Source organism: Mesoplodon mirus (assembly GCF_964341445.2).
Source record: "Mesoplodon mirus genome assembly, chromosome: 10".
Classification (NCBI taxonomy): domain Eukaryota; kingdom Metazoa; phylum Chordata; class Mammalia; order Artiodactyla; family Ziphiidae; genus Mesoplodon; species Mesoplodon mirus.
In genome coordinates this window covers 103,207,564-103,228,490 of record NC_138986.1, presented here as the reverse complement: position 1 = coordinate 103,228,490, position 20,927 = coordinate 103,207,564, and the positions used below count along the sequence as shown (strand labels likewise).

Sequence of the window (20,927 nt, the reverse complement as noted above, 5' to 3'; positions counted from 1 at the left end):
AAGGCAGGGCAGAGAGAGTAAGAAAGAGAGGACTGTATTTTCCATAGGGTGGTCAGAGGACAGCCACCTCCTCATCTTTAAGGTGACTGACTGAAAGAAGTAGAGGCCTAAAAGATTACAGGTGAAAGAGTATTCCAGGCAGAGAGAAGGACCAGGAAAAGGCTCTGTGGCAGAAGCATCCTCTGCAGGTCTGGAAAAGATAGGGTAAGAGGGAGGAGAGGTGGTGTATTCAGGGAGGTGGTGGAGAACGAACAGCAGCCCACAGAAGGCTCTAGAAGCCACTTTAAGTGGTTTTTATTCTAAGTAAAAGAAGCCACAAGAGAATTTTGAAACAAGAACATAACCTGACTTAAAGTTACAAAAGATCACTTTGCCACCTAAAGAACAAACTGTGGGAGGAGAAGGGTGGCAACAGGTGACCAGTACAAAGACTATGCAATAATCCTGGAAAGAGATTTCCAACTGGGACCAGGTGATGGACAGCACAGGGCTGGTGAGAAGCAAAACAGATAGAGAGCTAACCACAGGAACTCACGGCTGCTTGGTTCTCACCTAAATTTCTATCTGGGTTGCTGAATTCATCAACCAAAGCCTCTCTTCTCTTTCTATATGTTTTGTATCTCGTTTGAAGAATGAGAACATGCAAAGTCACAAGTTCACATGAACGGGCTAGAGCGAAAGTTTACTAGAAATTTGAGTTCCAACTGCATATTCAAGGTATTGAAAGCTGTGTTTTTCAAACTTTGTATCACGACCCCCTGAAGAAACAGCATTTATTTCACAACCTAGATACACAGGTAGAAAAGTATACATTACTAAAACGAAGCTTGAATGACCTATATCTAACCAATGTCTCCTTTCATGAAATCTGTTCCCACTGGCTCTCACACCACTCATGCCATCGCCCAGAGTTTCTGCTGCAATGTGTTGTACTCTTCCTAAGAAACTCTGATATTTTCTATACTATTTTATTTCATTAAAAAATCACACGTAGGGCTCAATAAATTGGCTTTATGATCCACTAATGGCGGGGAGGGAAATCTGAAGAAGAATACACAAGGTACAGCAAGATACTGTCGATTTACAGTTCTTTTACAAAATAATTGAAAAGGACCTGAAACACACTGTTTGGAAAGACCAGAGACATCCTCTCGTGTCCCACAGGAATTGCAAAAGTCTGGTCCCCAAACTCAGGGAACCACCTCAAGAGGCCCAAAGCCTTGAAACACCAAGGTCACAAAGACACTCGCAGAGAAAGGCTGTCCTCACCCACTGAGACCAGGTTCCGGAAGTTTTCCACCATCACATCCTGGTACAGCTTCCTCTGGGCCGAGTCCAGCAGCCCCAGCTCCTCCTCTGTGAAGGCCACGGCCACGTCCTTGAAGGTCACCGCCTCCTACGACAAACACCACCACCTCAATCTTATACACAGTGGCCAGTGGAAGAGGGGCAGCCCCGAGGAGACGAGGAGGATGGGAAGTTGCTCCGGCTCCTGTGAGGTGTGCAGACTTCCCAGCACCCCCTCCTTCCATCCTGCCAATGCCACACACTGACTTTCCTCAGCCTCACCGGACGTGCAGCTATGAAAGAGAAAGCTTTGTGTATTTACCTGGGGCTCTCAGACAACTCATAAGTAAACTCCCTAGAATTCTAACCACTGGATCCTGAACTAAAAAGCTTTCACTCTTTAATTATTATTGCCAAGTGCCCCAGAAACAGTTACCAATTTAGTCCTGGCAGTATTTGATGGCACCTGCTTTCTCACTGAGGTGGGAACCAGCTGAGAAGGAGTGTTATATGTGGAAACTAACCAAAAGGCCGTGCCAGGTCTCTGAATGAAAACTCTCTCTTTCCCCGTTCCTGTCTTTCGCTTGAATGCAATACTCTGACTCCAGACCCTTGGTTTTCTGGGTGAGTCTGAGTTGGTTCCTCCTTTTCTCACAACTCCGATTCTTTATATTTAAAAGAAAGATGAAACCAAGCACCTCTTTATACAATTGTTCTGAGCTGTCTATGCAGTGACAAGTGCTTTAAGTACCACTGGACTTTTTCAACTAAGGTCATGTATTACTCTGATTAGAAAAAAATATAAGATGGAAAAAGAAACAAACCAGTAAATAAAATACACAAAGGGTCTGACTCAAGCATGGGGAAGACTGAATCTAACTCTGGTCGTGAGAAAACTTCTAACAATACATGACTTTTTCTGCGTGAAGCAGCAGTTTGATCCTGCTGTGCTCTGCCGTATTTGGATATTCTACCAAAAAACATCCAAGGCACCACATGTAAAACATACCTCTTAAATTCTGAATACCTAAACCTACTATGTTAAGGGCAAAAAGGGGCAATATTCTTCAGAACAGATATTTTGAGAAACAGGTTAAATCAGGAAAACCGTCACTGTAGTGCTCCTGAAACAGGAGAAGTCTTTAAACTAAATGTCTGTGAATAAAGAATAGTTTAAAAAATAGGTGCAGGGCTCCCCTGGTGGCGCAGTGGTTGAGAGTCCGCCTGCCGATGCAGGGGGCACGGGTTCGGGCCCCGGTCCGGGAAGATCCCACATGCCGCGGAGCAGCTGGGCCCGTGAGCCACGGCCGCTGAGCCTGCACGTCCGGAGCCTGTGCCCCGCAACGGGAGAGGCCACAAAAGTGAGAGGCCCGCATACCAGAAAAAAAAAAATAGGTGCATAAGTTTGCAGGAACATGATAAAGCAATTAAAAGTGAATGTTAGCTAGTATTAAATGAAAAAAACAATTTAAAACTGTATCTATGTTATAAATACAAATACACATCCATGAATACATATGATGAAGAGATTACAGAAATATAAAAGCAGCTAATTTGTAAGCAGGTAAGTGGTAGACTGGAAGATGTCCTTCATTTCCCTTAATTTTTCTTTTACTTGTAAAATAAAAAAATGATGAAATAAAACAAAAATTAAAACCGAAACCAATTAAATTTAACAGGAATTTTAAAAAAAGCACACATGGCACAGTCAGGTCCTCATATGCTTAGACTCTCCTTGAAAGAGAAAACCCATATGGAACTATACCCAATATTTTGTAATAACCTATAAGGGAGAAGAATCTGAAAATACATGTACATATATGTATAACTGAATCACTTTGCTGTACACCTGAAATTAATACATTGTAAATCAACTATACTCCAATCAAAAAAAAAAAAAGAAAAAGAGAAAAAAGAGGAAAACCTGTGTCCAACCTGAGTACAAAAATGGTGTTTTTAACAGCAAGAAAGGCAAGCTCTATTCACCTGGAATGTGCTCATTTTCTCTCTCCTTCTGGGGCAGTGCAGAGTCCTAGCAAGACAGACAGGGAAAGAAGAAGTCAAACTGGAAACTGGTTTAAAGAAAAAGAAGTCACTAACCCACGTGGTGCTCATTGTGAATTACCAAGGCTCCCAGTCCTCGGGGTGGCTACAGCTGATTATGCTTGATGAGCAGAGCCCCACGCAGATACCAGATGCCCCCGTGAACCCCCTCAGTGGCTGTGTGAGGAATGACCTGCCCATCCATACACAGTGGCCCCCTCACAGGGTGCCTGCAGCTTCCACAGGGGTCATTCTTATTCTGGGTATGGTGTAAACAGAGACCATGTAAGTCAGAGTAGGTTTTGGAGTCAATATGCATGGGCTCTGATCAGGCTACGCCATTCACGAGCAGTGTCACCCTGGGCAAGTTATTCACATCTCTTCGCCTCAGTTCTGTCCTCTGCCAGTAGGGGAGAACACGGGCATCCACCTCGTGAGATCGTCATAAGGTAGGAAGCTCTGAGAACACCACTGTCAGGGTTTCTTATTTCTTAGCAACTGCGGTAAAGCAGATGATATTTTAGTGAGAAATTATCCTTAGAGATGTGATTTCTACCAACAGAAGACTGTCAGACATGTGGAGGTCCTACGTTGTTGCCCTGTTATGTGAGAGTCTTTATAGACTTCTGAAAATCTCTGCTTGTCTTCCTAAAGATTTTGTGACTGCAACAATAATATTTAAATTGACATGGACAACTTTTTACAAAAGGTATAAAAAGACGTTAAGTTTCTTTTTAAACAGGAAGTACCCTTTTGACAATTATGCACAGAGGTAAAGAGAACTAATAAAAGCCAGGATTCTGCAACAACAGTAAAAAATAGTTTGACAGTCCATACCTAATTCAAATGAAAAAAAGACAGGAATCTGAATTGTAATTATATCATTATAAATATAGGAAAGTTTAAGAAATAAATGGGAGACTTCCCTGGTGGTGCAGTGGATAAGACTCCACATTCCCAATGCAGGGGGCCCGGGTTCGATCTAGTACAAAAGATGGCAATGATTCCACTCCCCAAAGCTTGGGAGAGAGATATCTTCACAACTTCTAACGACCTCCATTTTGACTCTACACTTGCTAGCTGTCTTCTGCTCAATTCAGGATTCTGAAAGGGGCCCTGACAGTTGACAATAATTAGTGAGGGAATAAAGTCATTGGACTAAGTAGGCCTTTGGTGAATCCAGCTCAGTTTTATCTGTGACATCCAGCAGGGTCAATTTCCTCGGCCTCAGTTTCCAGAAAAGACCCTCTCTTGAGCTTCTCGAATTTTCACGTGCATGTGAATTACTGCGGGATCTTGTTGGAATGCAGCCTCCTGGACCCCCTACGCAGAAATTATAAATCAGAAGGTCTCGAATGGGGCTCAAGGCTGGGCATTTCTATCCAAGTGATGCCAATGCCGCTGGTTTGTGGACCACAATTTGAGTAGCCCTGCAGTGTAACATCAGTCCCACAAAACACAGCCTCCACTACACAGAAACATACACAAAGAGTAACCAGACAAAAAGGCACGAAAACATTAACAACTGTTATCTTTACATCCTGAAGTTACAGATAATTAAAATTTTTCTTTATGTATATATCTGCATTTTTCCATAATGATTATGCTACTTCTATGATATACATATTATTTGAAATAAAATAAATGACCCAGTTGAGAAAACTATCTTAAAAACTCATAGAATAGCCTAAACCTTGCTCTCAAGGTCCCCACAATTAAGTCCCGACCTCCTTTCATGATATGATTCTAGCCAGTACCCTATGCTCAAAGAGAATATACCAAAGGGATTAGCAAACTCAGCTGCTGGACTCAAACTGCCTGGGTCCCAACCCCAGCTCTGCCTCCTACCATCTGGGTGAGGATGGGCCAACAGGGCTGTGTTCCCTGCCCCCAGCTCCTCAGCCTTAAAGTAGAGAAAACAGCAGTACCAATTCACAGAGCCACCGCCTGATGGAAATGTGTTCATTTGCATAAAGCTTTTAGAATGGAAATTAGTGACCAAGGCTCAGTTATCATCGTTACCCATGTCTCATACGTTCTACAATTTATAGGAATACCTTAAGGAGAAGAATGCCAAGTCCTACTCACGTGGGGCTCTGTTGCCTCTTCCTCCGTGCAGTGCTTTGTGAGAAGCCAGGGCTGGGGAAGGAAAGGAGACTGTGAAATACCAGGGCTGTGTTTCCATCCCCACTAATTCATACCGCACCCCCTTCCGCCCCCGTACCAGCTACAAGTCCTCTCCTCCCAAAACAGGCCAGGAGTCCAGGACAATTCAGCTTCCTGGGCTCACAGAATCCCGCTGCGAAATGGGTGCCTCCCGAATTAGCGTAGTATTAATACCAACAATGTATCAGGCAGTTGTAGACCTTTTACTTGTGCTATCTCGTTTCTTCTCACAACACTATATTAACAAGGCATTCCTTTTTCCCCCCTTTTACCGAACAGCAACGGAGGCACAGAGGAGTTAAGCAACTCACCCAGTGTGACGCCGTATGAAGCGGTAGGGCTAGCTCATAGGTGGGGGACGGGGTCAGGTTAGGGGTGAAGAAAACCGGGGAGACCCTCAAACCCCAGGAGGCACGACCTGAGCCCACCCCATCCCGGGTACGTTACCAAACGCAAAGAAGCTCCGCCCGCGGGACGTACATCACCACTCCAGGCCCTCAAACCTCCGCTTTTAGCCGCTCCTCCTCTTTCTCCCCAAATGAAAGGTCTGCAAAGGGGAAGCTTGAATGGGTCGTGAAGAGCGGACCTGAAACACCGTCATCAGGCAAAACATGGCTGCTGCGTGTCCTCCTGGGGCGGAAGTGCCTGCGACTAACCCGGAACTCCTGGACCACATTTCCCAGAATTCCGCGGGTAAACCTTTACAGCGAGGCGTTACTGTAGCTGCAGTATATGGGACTACACGAGTTTACGAGCTCTGGACTACATGTCCCAGAATGCAAGGGTGGGTGCGGGGGTGTCTACCGGCACGAGCTCTGGACTACATGTTTTCATTCTGGTTTTCACTTTCCGGAATCCCTGAGAAGGTCTCAGGCCGTCTTGCCGTTCTACTGTGTAGGCCTCAGAAGAGTGTAGATTCTGTTCATTGAAAGGCGTACAAACTCAGTAGAATTTTGGACGTCTTCCAGAGGCTAAGCGACATAAAAGCATTACCAGCCACGAAGGCTTCCTGGTAAACCCCAAAGAGTTTCACCATTGGAATAAGGGGAGAAGGAAACTGGGCTTTCTTTGGCAGGGACTGAAGCCAAACGCCAAAACACCTCATTCCCTGAAATTGTGTAAAGGTGAACGTGTTTTGTTAGCATCTTACAACCCGTGCAGAAGCAAGAGAAAATCCTTTCTAGAGACAGACATCAACATCCTAGGTCTCAAGTTATTTCTGTAATTATAAAATCTGTGACATTGCTATTTGACCAAGTGAACTTTAAGGGGAAGGAAAAAGCATTACTTGACATACGGAGGGACACTTCACAGTCATAAAAGTTTCAAATTCTCAGAAACTAATAACTTCGGCTGATACTTTATAAAGCAAACATTGACAGAACCATGAAGAGAAACATTCAAATTCACAATTGGATCTGGAGATTTGAACACATACATAGAGGGAAATGTTGAGCCTTAAAAGCATATATTAAAGTAGAAAGGGGGGCTTCCCTGGTGGCGCAGTGGTTGAGAGTCCGCCTGCCGATGCAGGGGACACGGGCTCGTGCCCTGGTCCGGGAAGATCCCACATACCACGGAGCGGCTGGGCCCGTGAGCCATGGCCGCTGAGCCTGGGCGTCCGGAGCCTGTGCTCCGCAACGGGAGAGGCCACAACAGTGAGAGGCCCGCGTACAGCAAGGAAAACAGAAACAAAACAAAACAAAACAAAGTAGAAAGGAAGTTGAAAATTGATTCAGAAAACATCCATTTCAGGAAATTAATAAATGAATAATAAAACTGAAGAAGGCAGATGGAAAAATATAAGATCAGATGAATGAAATACAAAATAAAGTAGATCCCACACACACCCACAAAACAGAAATTAAAGAAACAAACAAAACAAACAAAAAAAGATCATCCATAGTATAAACAAAGATTTTTTCAAAAATGTGTTCCAAATTCTTTCAGGAAAATATCCTCCAAGAACTATTCCTGACTTAAGCCAACATAGCACACAGGATTTCTTTCCACTACAAGTAAAGTGAAATCTTGGATATAGCATGATGAAATACGGTAACATGATTAAGTTTTATTTATTCACCTCCTGTTCCCTATGGCACCCTCCACTCCCTTCTCTACCCCGTAAGCTACCATTCTAATTTGTTTGATGTGTTTTCTTTTGGGTGTGTTCTTGTGCAAAATGTGCACTTGTGTATAGTTTCAATTCATATAAATAATATTGTGTCATAAAATTCATTCTGGTGTTTATTTCCTTCATTCAGGAGTATATTTTTAAGATTCACCCATCCAGGCTTCCCTGGTGGCACAGTGGTTGAGAGTCTGCCTGCCGATGCAGGGGATGCGGGTTCACGCCCCAGTCTGGGAAAATCCCACATGCTGTGGAGCAGCTGGGCCCGTGAGCCATGGCTGCTGAGCCTGCACGTCCGGAGCCTGTGCTCCGCAGCGGGAGAGGCCACAACAGCGAGAGCCCCACGTACCGCAGAAAAACAAACAAACAAAAAAAACATTCACCCATCTATCTAATTTGTTTCATAGAGTTCCATTTTCTGCACCCACATTTTACCTGTACTCTTCCAACTGCCATGCCAATGATAATAAAATAAACATCTTCTTACATTTGTTTATAGACGTATCTGAGAATTTCTTTGGAGTACATACCCGAGGGAAATTATTTCATAGCAAATATGTATACCTTAATAATATAGCCAGATTGACTTCCTGAACGGCTACACCAGTCCAGATTACCAAAGAGTTGCACGTCAGGTTTTTGTGCAACCACTTACCTTCATTTGGACGACTCATCACCATTTTGCTAGTGTATTAAATGTATAGTAGTATCTTGTTTTAGTTAAATTTCTCTGATTTCTAATAAGTTTGATCTTTTTTCAAATGCTTGGTAGCTTCATCTATAAGTGTCTACTTACAACTTTTGCCCCATTTTCTAATGTGGATGCTATCTTTTTCTTCCTCATTTCTATTACATATTCTGATTATTAATACCTTTTCAGTTTTACCAATTACAAGTATCCTTTCCTAATTGGGCACGTGTTTCTAAAATTTTTCTATTGTGTTCTTCATGGAATAGAAATCTTTAATTATAAGATAATCAACCAATAATTTCTTCATATCTGTGCTTCTGAAACTCCTCAGGTGAAAAAATATATTTCTACCTTTTAAAAATTAACTTTCTAGACTTATCTTTCACATGTAGGTCCTTTAAATATTTTGGAGTCTATTTATGTACATTTTATTACATGGGATCCACTTTTATTTTTCTCCAAGAGAAATTCTTAAAAATAGTGATATTCATGGCTTGAAGATTCAGTATTACAAAGATATCAGTAATCCTCAAAATGATCTATAGGCTCAATCAAACCCCAATAAAAACATCAGCATTTTTTCCCTTGGAAATTGATGAGATGTTTACAAATATTATGTGGGAAAGCAAAGAGCTACAAGAAGAGCTGGGGGCTTCCCTGGTGGCGCAGTGGTTGAGAATCTGCCTGCTAATGCAGGGGACACGGGTTTGAGCCCTGGTCTGGGAAGATCCCACATGCCACGGAGCAACTAGGCCCGTGAGCCACGTACTGAGCCTGCGCGTCTGGAGCCTGTGCTCCCCAACTAGAAGCCGTGATAGTGAGGCCCACGCACCACGATGAAGAGTGGCCCCCACGATGAAGAGTGGCCCCCGCTTGCCACAACTAAAGAAAGCCTTCGCACAGAAACGAAGACCCAACACAGCAAAAATAAGTAAATAAACTCCTACCCCCAACATCTACAAAAACATAAAAATAAAAAATAAAAGAAGAGCTGGGACAATCTGAAAGAAGAATGAAAAGAAAGATATGAGTCACATTAAATCTTACTATAAATCTACAATATAAGATAGTCTGGTGTTTGCTCAAGGATAGACAAGATAATACACATCAAAATCCATGTTGAAACAGACATTATAACAATGTGTAAAAAGAAAACACTGCAGGGAGCTCCCTGGTGGTCTAGTGGTAAGGATTTGGCGCTTTCACTGTGGTGACCCTGGTTCAATCCCTGGTCAGGGAACTGAGATCCTGCAAGCCACGCAGCACGGCCAAAAGAAAAAAGAAAGAAAAGAAAACACTGCAGCAGAGAGGGGAAAGAACTCTTGCTAATACAGTTGATCCTTGAACTAGGGTTCAAGGGGGTTAGGGGTGCCAACCCTCTGCTAAGTTGAAAATCCAAGTATAACTTATAGCCAGTCCTCTGTATGTACATGGTTCCTCCATAATCGGCAATTCTGCATCTGAGGATTGAACCAACCTTGGATCGTGTAGTAGTGCAGTATTTACTATTAAAAAAAATCCTCGTATAAGTGCACTTGTGTAGTTTAAACCCATGTTGTCCAAGGGTCAACTCTTGGTTCTCAGTCAGCTGGATATCCATATGGGAAAAATATTAATCATTACTGCATAGGATATAAAAATATAAATTCCAGAAGATCTGCAGACTTAAATTTGAAAAGTAAACAATGATGCTTTAGGAAAGAAACGTAAGATAACAGCCTTTTTGCCTTGGAGTAGGAAGAATTTCTTAAGACCAAAAAAATCACCAACTGTGAAAGAAAAAATTGAAAAATTGGACTATTTCAAAGTTAAGAAACACCGTAAACCCAAACGCAGCACTCTTGGGCCAAAAGTGAGAGAGATTTTAAAAACATCTATGGAATAAAAGACTCAGATGCATCCCTCATGCCCATGCATTCTTCAAGGGTCAACTGTATCTACCAAAGTTGAACATATACCCTATAACCCTTTGGTTCCACCCATAGAAATATCCCTCAAACAAGTGCACAAGGCACATTCTAGATTGCTCACATCACCACTAACTGTGATAGCCAAGAATGGGGAAGTACCCAATACCCACCAATAATGGGATTAATAAATAGATTTTGATATGTTTACACACTGCAATAATATCCACCAATGAAAATGAATCAACGGTATCCACTCCCATCAATATGGATAAATGTCATGGATATACTGTGGAGCAAATGAAGCCAACACAAAATAGCACCTATTACATGACTCCATTTATATCAAGTACAAAATAGGCTAAGTGAATCTACACCATTACAAACTAGTGGCTACCATATGGAAAGGAAGGTTACTAGAAAGAGCCAAAAAGGGATGCTTCTAGGGTTTGGGGTTTGTCCTGGTCCTCCAAGAACTAGACGGCAAAGTGCTGAGAAAGACTTTAATGAACAAATATTTCATTAGGGGAAACATCGGAGAGAAAATGGCAGGGAGCTCTGGAAGGCTGGCAGAACTATCAGCGCATAGTGCAAGTCTGACCCTGAGTGAAGATTTGGAAGAAAGATTTGGTAAATCATCCGAGACTGCCTTGTCATCTACGTAAAATCCTTCAAGGCTGTCAGAGTCCTTGAAAAAAGGTCACTGGACAGAGGAATCCTGGTCTCCAAGAAATGGCCTGCCTTAGGATCCCTGCTGTGCTGACTAGGAGCAATCAGGGGCAAGGCCGGCCTCCAGGCAAACGTGGTGATGGATTTAAGAGCAGCAGCTGGGACCTTTGGCCAGTTATGCTCCCTGTGGTCATAACTGTGAAACAGGAGACTCTCAAAGTGGATGCTTCCTTGTGATAAGATCGGGTTGTTTATTTCTGTCAGAAATAATACTGAAGCAACGTTGCGTCCTTCTCAGTATATCATACCCCAGAGATCTAAAACGTTCGTTTGTTCTGTTATTGATAATGTTCACCTCTTGGCTAAGGTAGTGTTCACCAAATTTATACCTACTCTATTTCTTGTTGTGATCAATACTTTGTGGAGAGATATTTTGGGTTTTGTAGCATCCTGCTCCTTGTAAACTTTCAACCAGTAGTTTTATAATTCATTGATTACTCTTGCCAGAACCTATCATTACTATGATGGTTGTAAATAATGATTTTTACATTACGTCATTCCTTCTATATATTTATGGTTTGGCATTCTATTATGAGAGCCCTTCCTTCCCTCCCTTCCTCTTTTTTTATTCATATTCTGTATGATAATTATTTATTTTATGGTCAAATTGCTCAGATTTACCCAGTGTGAGTCTCTTCAAGCTGGATCTTTTTACACGTCCCACCACTCTTTCCTACTTTCTGGCACAGTAAATTTTCTCCAGGATCATTCTACACTTTCCTTGCTCCAGCCCTGAAATAGAAACGTGGATATACATGCTTATATACATCACATGCACATGTGTGTGTTTGTATATCCTCGCACTTCCATATCTACTTCTGTAAATACCTAGCACGTGCACTCACTCCCTCTCTCTCTCTACAGATGGGTGGACGGATGGATGGATGGGTAGACAGATCTGTATAAATAACTTATGGTCAGACTTCCATATCCGTGGTTCCTCTGTATCTGCAATTCTGCAACCATGGGTTCAAACAACCACAGATCATGTAGTACTGTAGTAATTACTATTAAAAAAAACCCTGCATATAAGTGGACCTGCCCAGTTCAAACCCATATTGTTCAAGGGTCAACTGTAACTTGCTAAATAAAGCCCTTTAACCAACTATATTAAAAATACCACCATTGGTCTGCGTATGGAATGCCATCCAAACCTGCTTTGTCCTTACTGGTTCCACATCCAGAGGGTCCTCTGCTATTATGCTCAGTTCTCTCCTCATGTGCATCTTTTCAACAAGAGAGACTTTTTTTTTTAAACCTCCACAATGTAGGTATATCCACTTTTGTTTCTAGCTCCAGGATTTTCCCTCTCCCTATTATGGATCTGTAGTTAAAGCACAGCATAAATAATAAAGCTTCAACTGTTGAAACTCATGAATTTTTCTGTGTATGCAAAATAATCTGAGAACTGTTTTGTTTTTGAAATTGGCTTCCAGAGTTCATACCATAATTTTGATCTTATATGCCTTATGACAATATAGAACAATCATATGAGGTCTTAACTGCAAGGGATAATTATTTAATACTTTTTCAAATTCTATTAAAATAATTTCCTGCTTTGGCAATACCCACTATTCAATGAAAAAAATATAACATGAAGTTATAAAATGGAAAAATATCACAAAATGCTCCTTGCCTAGGAAAACCACTCTGGAAGAGTATCCCTTTACACATGATCTTATGCATGTACACATACATGTGTGCACATGCACACATACACAAACACTAACAAAGATTTATGGTTGATTATACTATGAAGGCTACAATCTGTGACCTCTCAAAGCCCATATTGTGTATCTCCTGCGATTATGATATGTCATAAATTTTTAAAATAAATTTTTATTTAATTTATTTATTTTTGGCTGCATTGGGTCTTCGTTGCTGCGTGCGGGCTTTCTCTAGTTGCAGTGAGTGTGGGCTACTCTTCGTTGCGGTGCGTGGGCTTCTCATTGCAGTGGCTTCTCTTGTTGCGGAGCACAGGCTCTAAGCACGTAGGCTTCAGTTGTTGTGGCACACAGCCTCAGTAGTTGTGGCACACGGGCTTAGTTGCTCCACAGCATGTGGGATCTTCCTGGACCAGGGCTCGAACCCGTGTCCCCTGCATTGGCAGGCGAATTCTTAGCCACTGTACCACCAGGGAAGTCCCTGTCATCATTTTACCGGCTTCAGATTAATATAGGAATCTATCAAAACTCAAATTCTTACAGCTGTACACTAATTTCCATTAAAAAATTTAGTGACATCATTGATGTGGTGTTCATCTTTTTGGTATTTTAATCTCATAATCAATAACTTCCAATTCTATGATTTCTAAATCAAAGAGATCTAATATATTCTGATATATATACTCCTTTCCTGAAACCATGCTTTACTGCAACCAATAGGGAAAAGCACATAAATGTCAGTCTTGTCTCAATAATACACTGGATAATTTTATCAAATTCCTACAAGTTTTCTGGGTATTTGCCTCATGGATGTGGGGGAAGAATATGGCATAGCCCCTACCTGAGAAGTTTAGAAGAAATGCTACAATAATTAGAAGGCAAACATTTCAAAGTCTGGATGAAAATGCAGAGAATTAGAAATCAGTAAGTTCAAGGTCAACTAAAAATTTTTTTTCTAGGGACAAACAATTTTTGTGACACTTTCAAAGTGTTACAGTAAACCCTGCCTTAATATTGACAGACAAAAAATCAATTGTATACCATGCAGTTACTGTTGTTGCAAAGTTAATCATGTTTTTTCACTCTGTACCATCAGGAAAAAAAATCACAAGGTAGTTCAATTTCTACTGAACACAGTCCTTGGAAAACTAGACGGGTTCTCAAATAACCACACAACTTGAGAACAGAGGCTGCGGGAGGCAAGGAGTCAGTTGCGATAGGCTAATAGCATATTAATATTGAAGACTGGGGGGCTTCCCTTCCCTGGTGGCGTAGTGGTTAAGAATCTGCCTGCCAATGCAGGGGACACGGGTTTGAGCCCTGGTCCAGGAAGATCCCACATGCTGCACAGCAGCTCAGCTGCGTGCCACAACTACTGAAGCCTGCACACCTAGAGCCCGTGCTCCACAAAGAGAAGCCACTGCAATGAGAAGCTCACACACTGCAATGAAAAGTAGCCCCCACTCACTGCAACTAGAGAAAGCCTGCGTGCAGCAATAAAGACCCAAGGCAGCCAAAAATAAATTTAAAAAATATATATTGCAGATTGGTTTTCTGCAGTGGTTTTCAGTATTTCAACAAAAGTTCATGTCCTGAATTAATTTTATTTTGCAGGTTTCCCCATCTGGATACAACTTTCATATATTATACATTTCCCCCTTTTGGTTTATTTAAAACACAAGTGGTGAGCACACCTAAAAGCACTAGTCAATGATAAGGTTGTGTAGATTCAGCAGCCAAGTCCCTGCCCTCATGGAGCGCACATTCTCATGGACATCAATTTTGACTAGCTCATCCTTACACTTTTGTTAAAGCCCAGACCAAACTCTTTTCCTTTCTAAGTGCTATCTCCTAAGTGACATCTGATAAATGTCAAAGTTCTGAATGCAGCCCTTACTGCACCACTCAGAAGGGATCTCTGCTGTGTGCTCTGCTGAACACTAGGATGTGTTTAGCTACTGCTTCAACACCAACTAATTTAAAATACTTTCTCTCCTATGAGACCTGACGCTTGCAAGAATTCACGTTGCACGTGAGTTTTTTGAAAACAACATTTTGTAGAACTTCTATCCTCTGACAGTTCCTTGATGTTCTTACCACTCTCGCTGCTTTCATAAAATGTATCCCCAGTATGCATTTTGTGATGACTTATAAGATTGGAGCGCCAACTGAAGCTTTTACCACACGTCTCACACTGGTAAGGTTTCTCCCCTGTATGAACTCGCCTGTGATACTGAAGCTGTGAACACCGACTAAAGACTGTACCACACACATCACATCTGTACGGCTTCTCTCCAGTGTGGATGCTCTGATGAAGCTGAAGACTTGAGGCCTGACTGAAGTGCTTACCACGCTCCCCACACGTATATGGTTTCTCTCCTGTGGGGACCTTCCGATGCATGTCGAGGTTCAGGCTCCACATGAAGCCCTTCCCAGTGTCTTGGGCAAGTCACTTGGCCTCTGTATTTATTTGTACTTATCTACACTTATCTGTCACTTGGGGGTTATAATTGTACCTGTTTCATGGGTACGTTGTACAAAAGATCTGTAAAGTAGTTACAAGAAACTGACACAGAGTAAGCACTCCACAGACATTGGCTATTAGCTATTGGAAATCTTTCTCCATGAAACAGATGACTTTATCAGTGGATGACTCGGTGGGAGACAGTGAATCACAGAATCACAGCATGTTGAAAGTGACCTAGTTAACACTCTTATGTGAAAAAAAGAAAAGTGTGCATGGGTAGAAAATGTCTGAAAGTTTACATAACAAATAGTTCATCATGTTAACTTTGAGGATTAGAATAAATCAGGAAAGGAGGAAAGAAAAACTTGTGTGTAATTCAATTTCTCTATCATTTGTGTTTCTACACTGAGACTCTGAATACACTGGAAGTGCAATTTTTTTTAATGTGGCGGGATAAAGGTTTTCAAGTTCTCCTGACACATCCGTATTATTATTTCAGAATTGCTGGCATTTCTTGCCATCTTCGGATCTACACCCATTTGAGTCAGTGGGCCATTCTGGATGGAGGAGATAATAGAGCAGAAGTGACGTGAGAGGAAAGGAGAGAAAAGATTTTCTCTTTTCTCTTCAAAGAGGAAAGGTCTTTGGAATGGGAACAACTCACAACCCAACTTTGGGGAAAGGATGTGATGGAAAACGAGACAAACATCCTAAACCTGTGATGAGAAGGATTCCCTGGGCTGGATGGAGGGAGGTCACAGGTGGCTGGACAAGGAAACCAACTAGGGAGAAACACACACAAGTGCAGAGTAAACACCCTGAGGCCACTCAGCCTGACTCCATGCAAACATATGTCCAGCAGACAGCCCTTCACCTGTGGCTCCCCAGCAAGACAGGTACCTCGGGGGTGCCAACTCATTCTGAGTCCATTATGCCAGGCCATTCATAAACCGCTGTCTAACGTGTGAGGAATAAACTCTCCATGTTTATGAGGAAACTGGGGAAGGAGATTGAAAGGTTACTTAAACGGAAAAAAAAGAAGTTCAGGAAGGCAGGATGGTAGAGAGACAAGAAAAAGACATTAAAAGATAGAAAGGATTTGCCAAAGAAGAGAAAGAAATAGCAATGATTCCGAATGGGTTAACCTGCAGCTAGGAAGTTAAGGAAGATTATTGATGGGTGAAGACTATGGAATAAAGCGAATAAAATTTATCCAAAATTGCTGAGAATATGGTAAGCAGCATGATTATCAAATTATGAATTGGCTGCAATGGCATACTAGGGGGGCACTAGGAAGGGGAAGCAAATGATCCTGAGATGACAGTAGCAGGTGGAAAGTGGTTTCAGGGGAAGATCAGTCTTGCAGAGGGTGTATCAGAGGAGGGCAAGTGTGAGCAAGCAAGGAAATACTAAGTGTATACGGTTCCTTCACTGAGTGCACCCAGCCCCGTGGTCAGCCTTGAGAACAAGCAGGACTTCAGGTACTGGAGCTACATTTCATACATCAAGACTTGAGAAGACACCCTTAACTCAGGTCTTCTCTTCAAACTCCATCTTTCCTTCTTGACCTTCATTTGGCCTCTTCCCTTACCCTCAAGCTGTGGACTGGGGCCACAGAACAAGATGGATCACTACTGTCCTCCATCACCTGGCGACTGTGGTTCACATCAGTGGAGTACCAAAGGCAATAACCAAGTAACAGACACAAGATTGTATGAAGAAGAAGAGATTCTGATAAGGCTTTCTGTGACAGTGTGGGCCAAGTCGGATCTATATGGCTGGTATCACCTGAATTATGATCAGCCTTAGGGGAGAAGTTCTCAGAAGGCAGAGCCTGGCTCTCTAGAGGCTCAGTGTCCTCACAGCCCACTCCAAGACCTCAGTTACAGCTTCGGCCCCAAATCTCTCTCCATCTGCCTACTCAGAGTTTTTGAAGTCTTCTTTCCTCCACATTTCTCTTGAGAGGTGGAGGAGGAAGATGAGCTTCAGGCCAGCTCAGACTCCCCTGGGATCCCAGCAGGATGCCTATCATTAACCTCCCACCTTCTAGGAAGCTCCTAATATCTCCACATTTGGGGGAGTTTTCCTTTCAGCTGTGCTTCAAATTGCTGGCTGGAGATGGCCTGTTGGAAGGTGGCTAAAGGCAAGTAGCAATCCTTCGGGCAGCCTGGCCCTTCTCGACTGTCAGACATCTTCAGGGATATTCTAGGAAACGTTGTTTGTTCTAGAGAAGGGAAGGAAACAATCCAATTGTCCAATAATGCTTGAATGGAAAATAAATGATGCTATATGCATGTGATCAAATAATATCAAACAGTCAAAAATCAAAGACCTAGATCTATACGGATTCACGTTTATAAATCTTTAAAACATAACATTGATTGAAAGAAAATAAGATAAGACAAAGAATGTTAGATTGTCATAACAGGTATGAAAGTATTTAACTATTTAATTCAATTCAAAATATTGCTTCTATATATAGAGATGCAAGAAAATAAAATTTATCCAAAGAACACATTATTTACATTTAATATGCTCATTTATCTAGGAGACCCAAAAGAACCCACAGATAAACTAGCAGGAACTAATAAGACGGTTCAACAAGGCACACACATACAAGATCAATAAATTTTAAAAGTCAATCAGGCTCCTCTACACTTGTGATAACAAATTAGAAACTGTAAAAGAAAATAAGAAAAAAAGAAGATCTAAAAATAGTCACAAGAGCCATATAAATTATTTAGAGCTAAGCATACGTAGAAGGCAATATAACTAACAAACTGAGTACGAACAGTTAAACTCCGCCCAACCCAAGGTTAGGAAAAGACTGTTGTTACTTTATGAGAACAGACCCTCTTCTTAAGGAGCAGATCAGTAAGTGAGACTGAATCAACGAAACACAGCATTTGAAAAGTCAGCTAGTCCAAGCCTCTTGATCGCACATACAGAAGCTGAAGCCCAGATAGGTTGAGTTACTTGCTAAAGGGCCCAATGTCCTGACTCAAGGACTAGCATTTTTGACTCAGTCGCAAGACACAATCAAATGCAGTACCTTGGAAAGAGATGGGGAAAAAATGAAGAAATCAAGTATATAGTTCCTCATCTTTAAGTACAGAAATAGCCGTGACAAAATTACACGTATTGAGGGAAAATTGAAGTGCAGAGTTTAAAATGTCAATAATCCACAGGGAAACTGGAGACCATTTAAAATATTCATATTAAATCTCTCTAGAAAAGACATTATAAGATCTGCAAACAAAATGTGAACTTTATAATAGACATGGTATGATACAATTTATAACAGATATGGTATGAACCTTTCCCTTTCACGGGAAAGGTTCGGCTGGGAAAAAGGAATTGTTCTTGAAAATGGGGCCTGTGCTACTGCAGACACTGTGCTCAACCTAGGTCCACCGAATGCTCTGATGTCATCACTGAGGTCACAGAATTCCACTGTGTGCCTGGCAACCTTGCAAACATAACAGCCCTGGTGAGCACTAGGCAGTACTGCTGGTTCACTAAGTGGTACAAGTTTTTCAGCCATATAGGAGACTTGACTATTTTTGTTTGTATTGAATCATTTCAACGGATTGCCCAAGAGCCAAGAAGGGCCAACCTGTAGGGAAGAGGAGGAGTTGGACATCTCTTGAGGCATCTTCTAAGGGAGACTTCTAGTTGGTACCATGAAACAGCGACAAAAGAGGAAACATCTGGAAAATGAAGAGTCCCAGGAAACTGCCGAGAACGGAGGAGGTATGTGGTGGGCAACATGGCTGGGGCACATGGGTTACTGCCAAACTGAACCTTCTCTAGGAAGCGGGGGACTGAGAACGTGTCACCTGTGAAGCAGGGAGCGAGAGACCTTGTCTCACTGATGCTGCCGTATCTATCCGGAGGGTCCCTGTGGTGTGAGACGGCACAGACGGCCAGATGTCCCCTGGGAGATGGGAGGTCAGCTCCTCTGGTCTGAGGACTCTCTCCTGGGGCAGCCGGGCCTGGAGCTTTGTCGAACTCACAGCAGGCTGCATCCTGCTTGCACAGACCTAGAGGTGCAGCTTTTCTCAGTCCCCGATTTCTCTCTTATTCTCTTGGATCTTTCCCTGGGGTCATGAGGTGGGGGATGTGAAGGATGCAAGGATGCTGAGAGATACCCATGAGTTGCTTGGCCTCTTTTACCAAAGTGGAAAGAGAAGCCCCATGAGTTGAAGGCCCTGTTGAAAAATATCTTGACAAGTGGAATGCACTTTGAAAGAAGATTGTTTGTCTAGGCATGGTGTCATATTGAAAGCAAGTAGGATTTATTCCTTCAACAGGAAGAATTTCCCAAAGGAGATCAAGGGATGGGAAGGGTTTTCCAGAGACTGAGACCGCATGGGCAGGGGTGAGAAATGTCCTCAGGGTCCTGCGGGGAGCTCTGAGAGCCACGGGCCACGTGGTTTCTGCGTGCATTAAATGGAGGCGAGTAGCTTGCCCTGGGAGGTGGGTGGTCACCCCAGAGCTCCAGCTAGAGGCCTCTGCCCCAGATTAGAGCCCAGTAGCTCCTACCAGGCCCAGGGCCCTGGAGTCTGTAGGATGGGCACTGGGAATGGAGCTCTAGACAGCAGGCAGACTTTCAGGCAGTGGCTGGGACAGGCTGGGGAAGGCAATGACTGCCCCTGACCATTCAGAATATTTTGCTCTATGTTCCTGTGTGTGTGTGTGTGTGTGTGAGTGTGTGTGTGTGTGTGTGTGTGTGTGGTAGTGCAGAGAAGAGCGAGATGAATGGGGGTAGAGTGCTTACCAGATATAAAGTCTGCGTGGTAAATTTCTTGTCACCCTGCCTGACCTAGCTGACACTCGGTGTATGTAAGAGTGTATACAGAATTCTTGTTAGGGGTGTTTTATGAGACAGTAACTCATACACCCATGTACACTCTGATACAGCAAAAATATCACACACACCACATATAACTCCCTTAGTAAACCAAACACGACACATGGAGGTATATACACGCATCCCTCCTATACTACGTTCTCATACAACCCACCTGTATCACAATCCTCTCCTCCAACACTAAACGCTGGAGATGAGATATGTATATAGACACACACACTATATATATAGGACACACACACACACACTATATATATATATATGTATCTCCACAACTCTCGCACAAACTCAGCTAACTTCAGCCATCACCAAATACCTCTGTAAGAACCAGTCACGTGTCATACACACCACACTTGTAACACATTCTTGATTAATGCCACACCCGCTTTGTACAAACCACAGTAAACCACAGTCTCAGTAACCCATGTCAGGATTGCCAGAGAAAATATGGGCTATCCAGTTCAATTTGAATTCCAGATAAAGAACAAGTAATTTTTCAGTATCAGTATGTCCCAAATATTGTATGGGCCATACTTACAATAAAACTAAGTAAGAACAAATACTGCATGGGAATACTTACACTAAAAAATTATTCTGGGTTTATCTGAAACTGAAATTTAACTGGGTGCCTTGTATTCTTGTTCGCTAAGTCTGGCAACCCTTATATATTTACCACCAGCTGATGTATTATATATTTATTGTAGTTTTGTTTAGTGTGTGTCTTCCCCTACTAGAATGTGCAGCGTTACCAAAGACTACAACAATGGAAGAGTGCTGGATACACAGGTGTAGCTGCTTACTGAATCTTGGTGAATGAATGAATGAACACGCACCATAAATACAAGCCACACCATGTAATGAGGAAAAGTTACATGTCCCAGAATTGCTGACTTGTGAACAGAAACCATGCACACAAAGGCCACAGACACAGATAGACACGTCTGCACTGTGCTCCCCATGCCAACCCCA

General features: G+C 42.4%; 1 protein-coding gene across 1 annotated transcript in view; it reads right to left on the bottom strand.

Annotated features, from left to right (window-relative positions):
- The window catches only part of LOC309811463 (zinc finger protein-like), a 93,460-nt gene extending 88,011 nt beyond the window's left edge, over positions 1-5,449 (bottom strand). Inside the window, exons 1-3 of the mRNA XM_082634227.1 lie at positions 5,419-5,449; positions 3,274-3,319; positions 1,270-1,396 (exon numbers count right to left, since the gene is read on the bottom strand). Of these exons, the coding sequence (XP_082490353.1) occupies positions 1,270-1,396; positions 3,274-3,288 (142 nt within the window). The 5' untranslated portion in view covers positions 3,289-3,319; positions 5,419-5,449. The remainder of the gene's footprint in view (positions 1-1,269; positions 1,397-3,273; positions 3,320-5,418) is intronic.
- Positions 5,450-20,927: the final 15,478 nt, after the last annotated feature.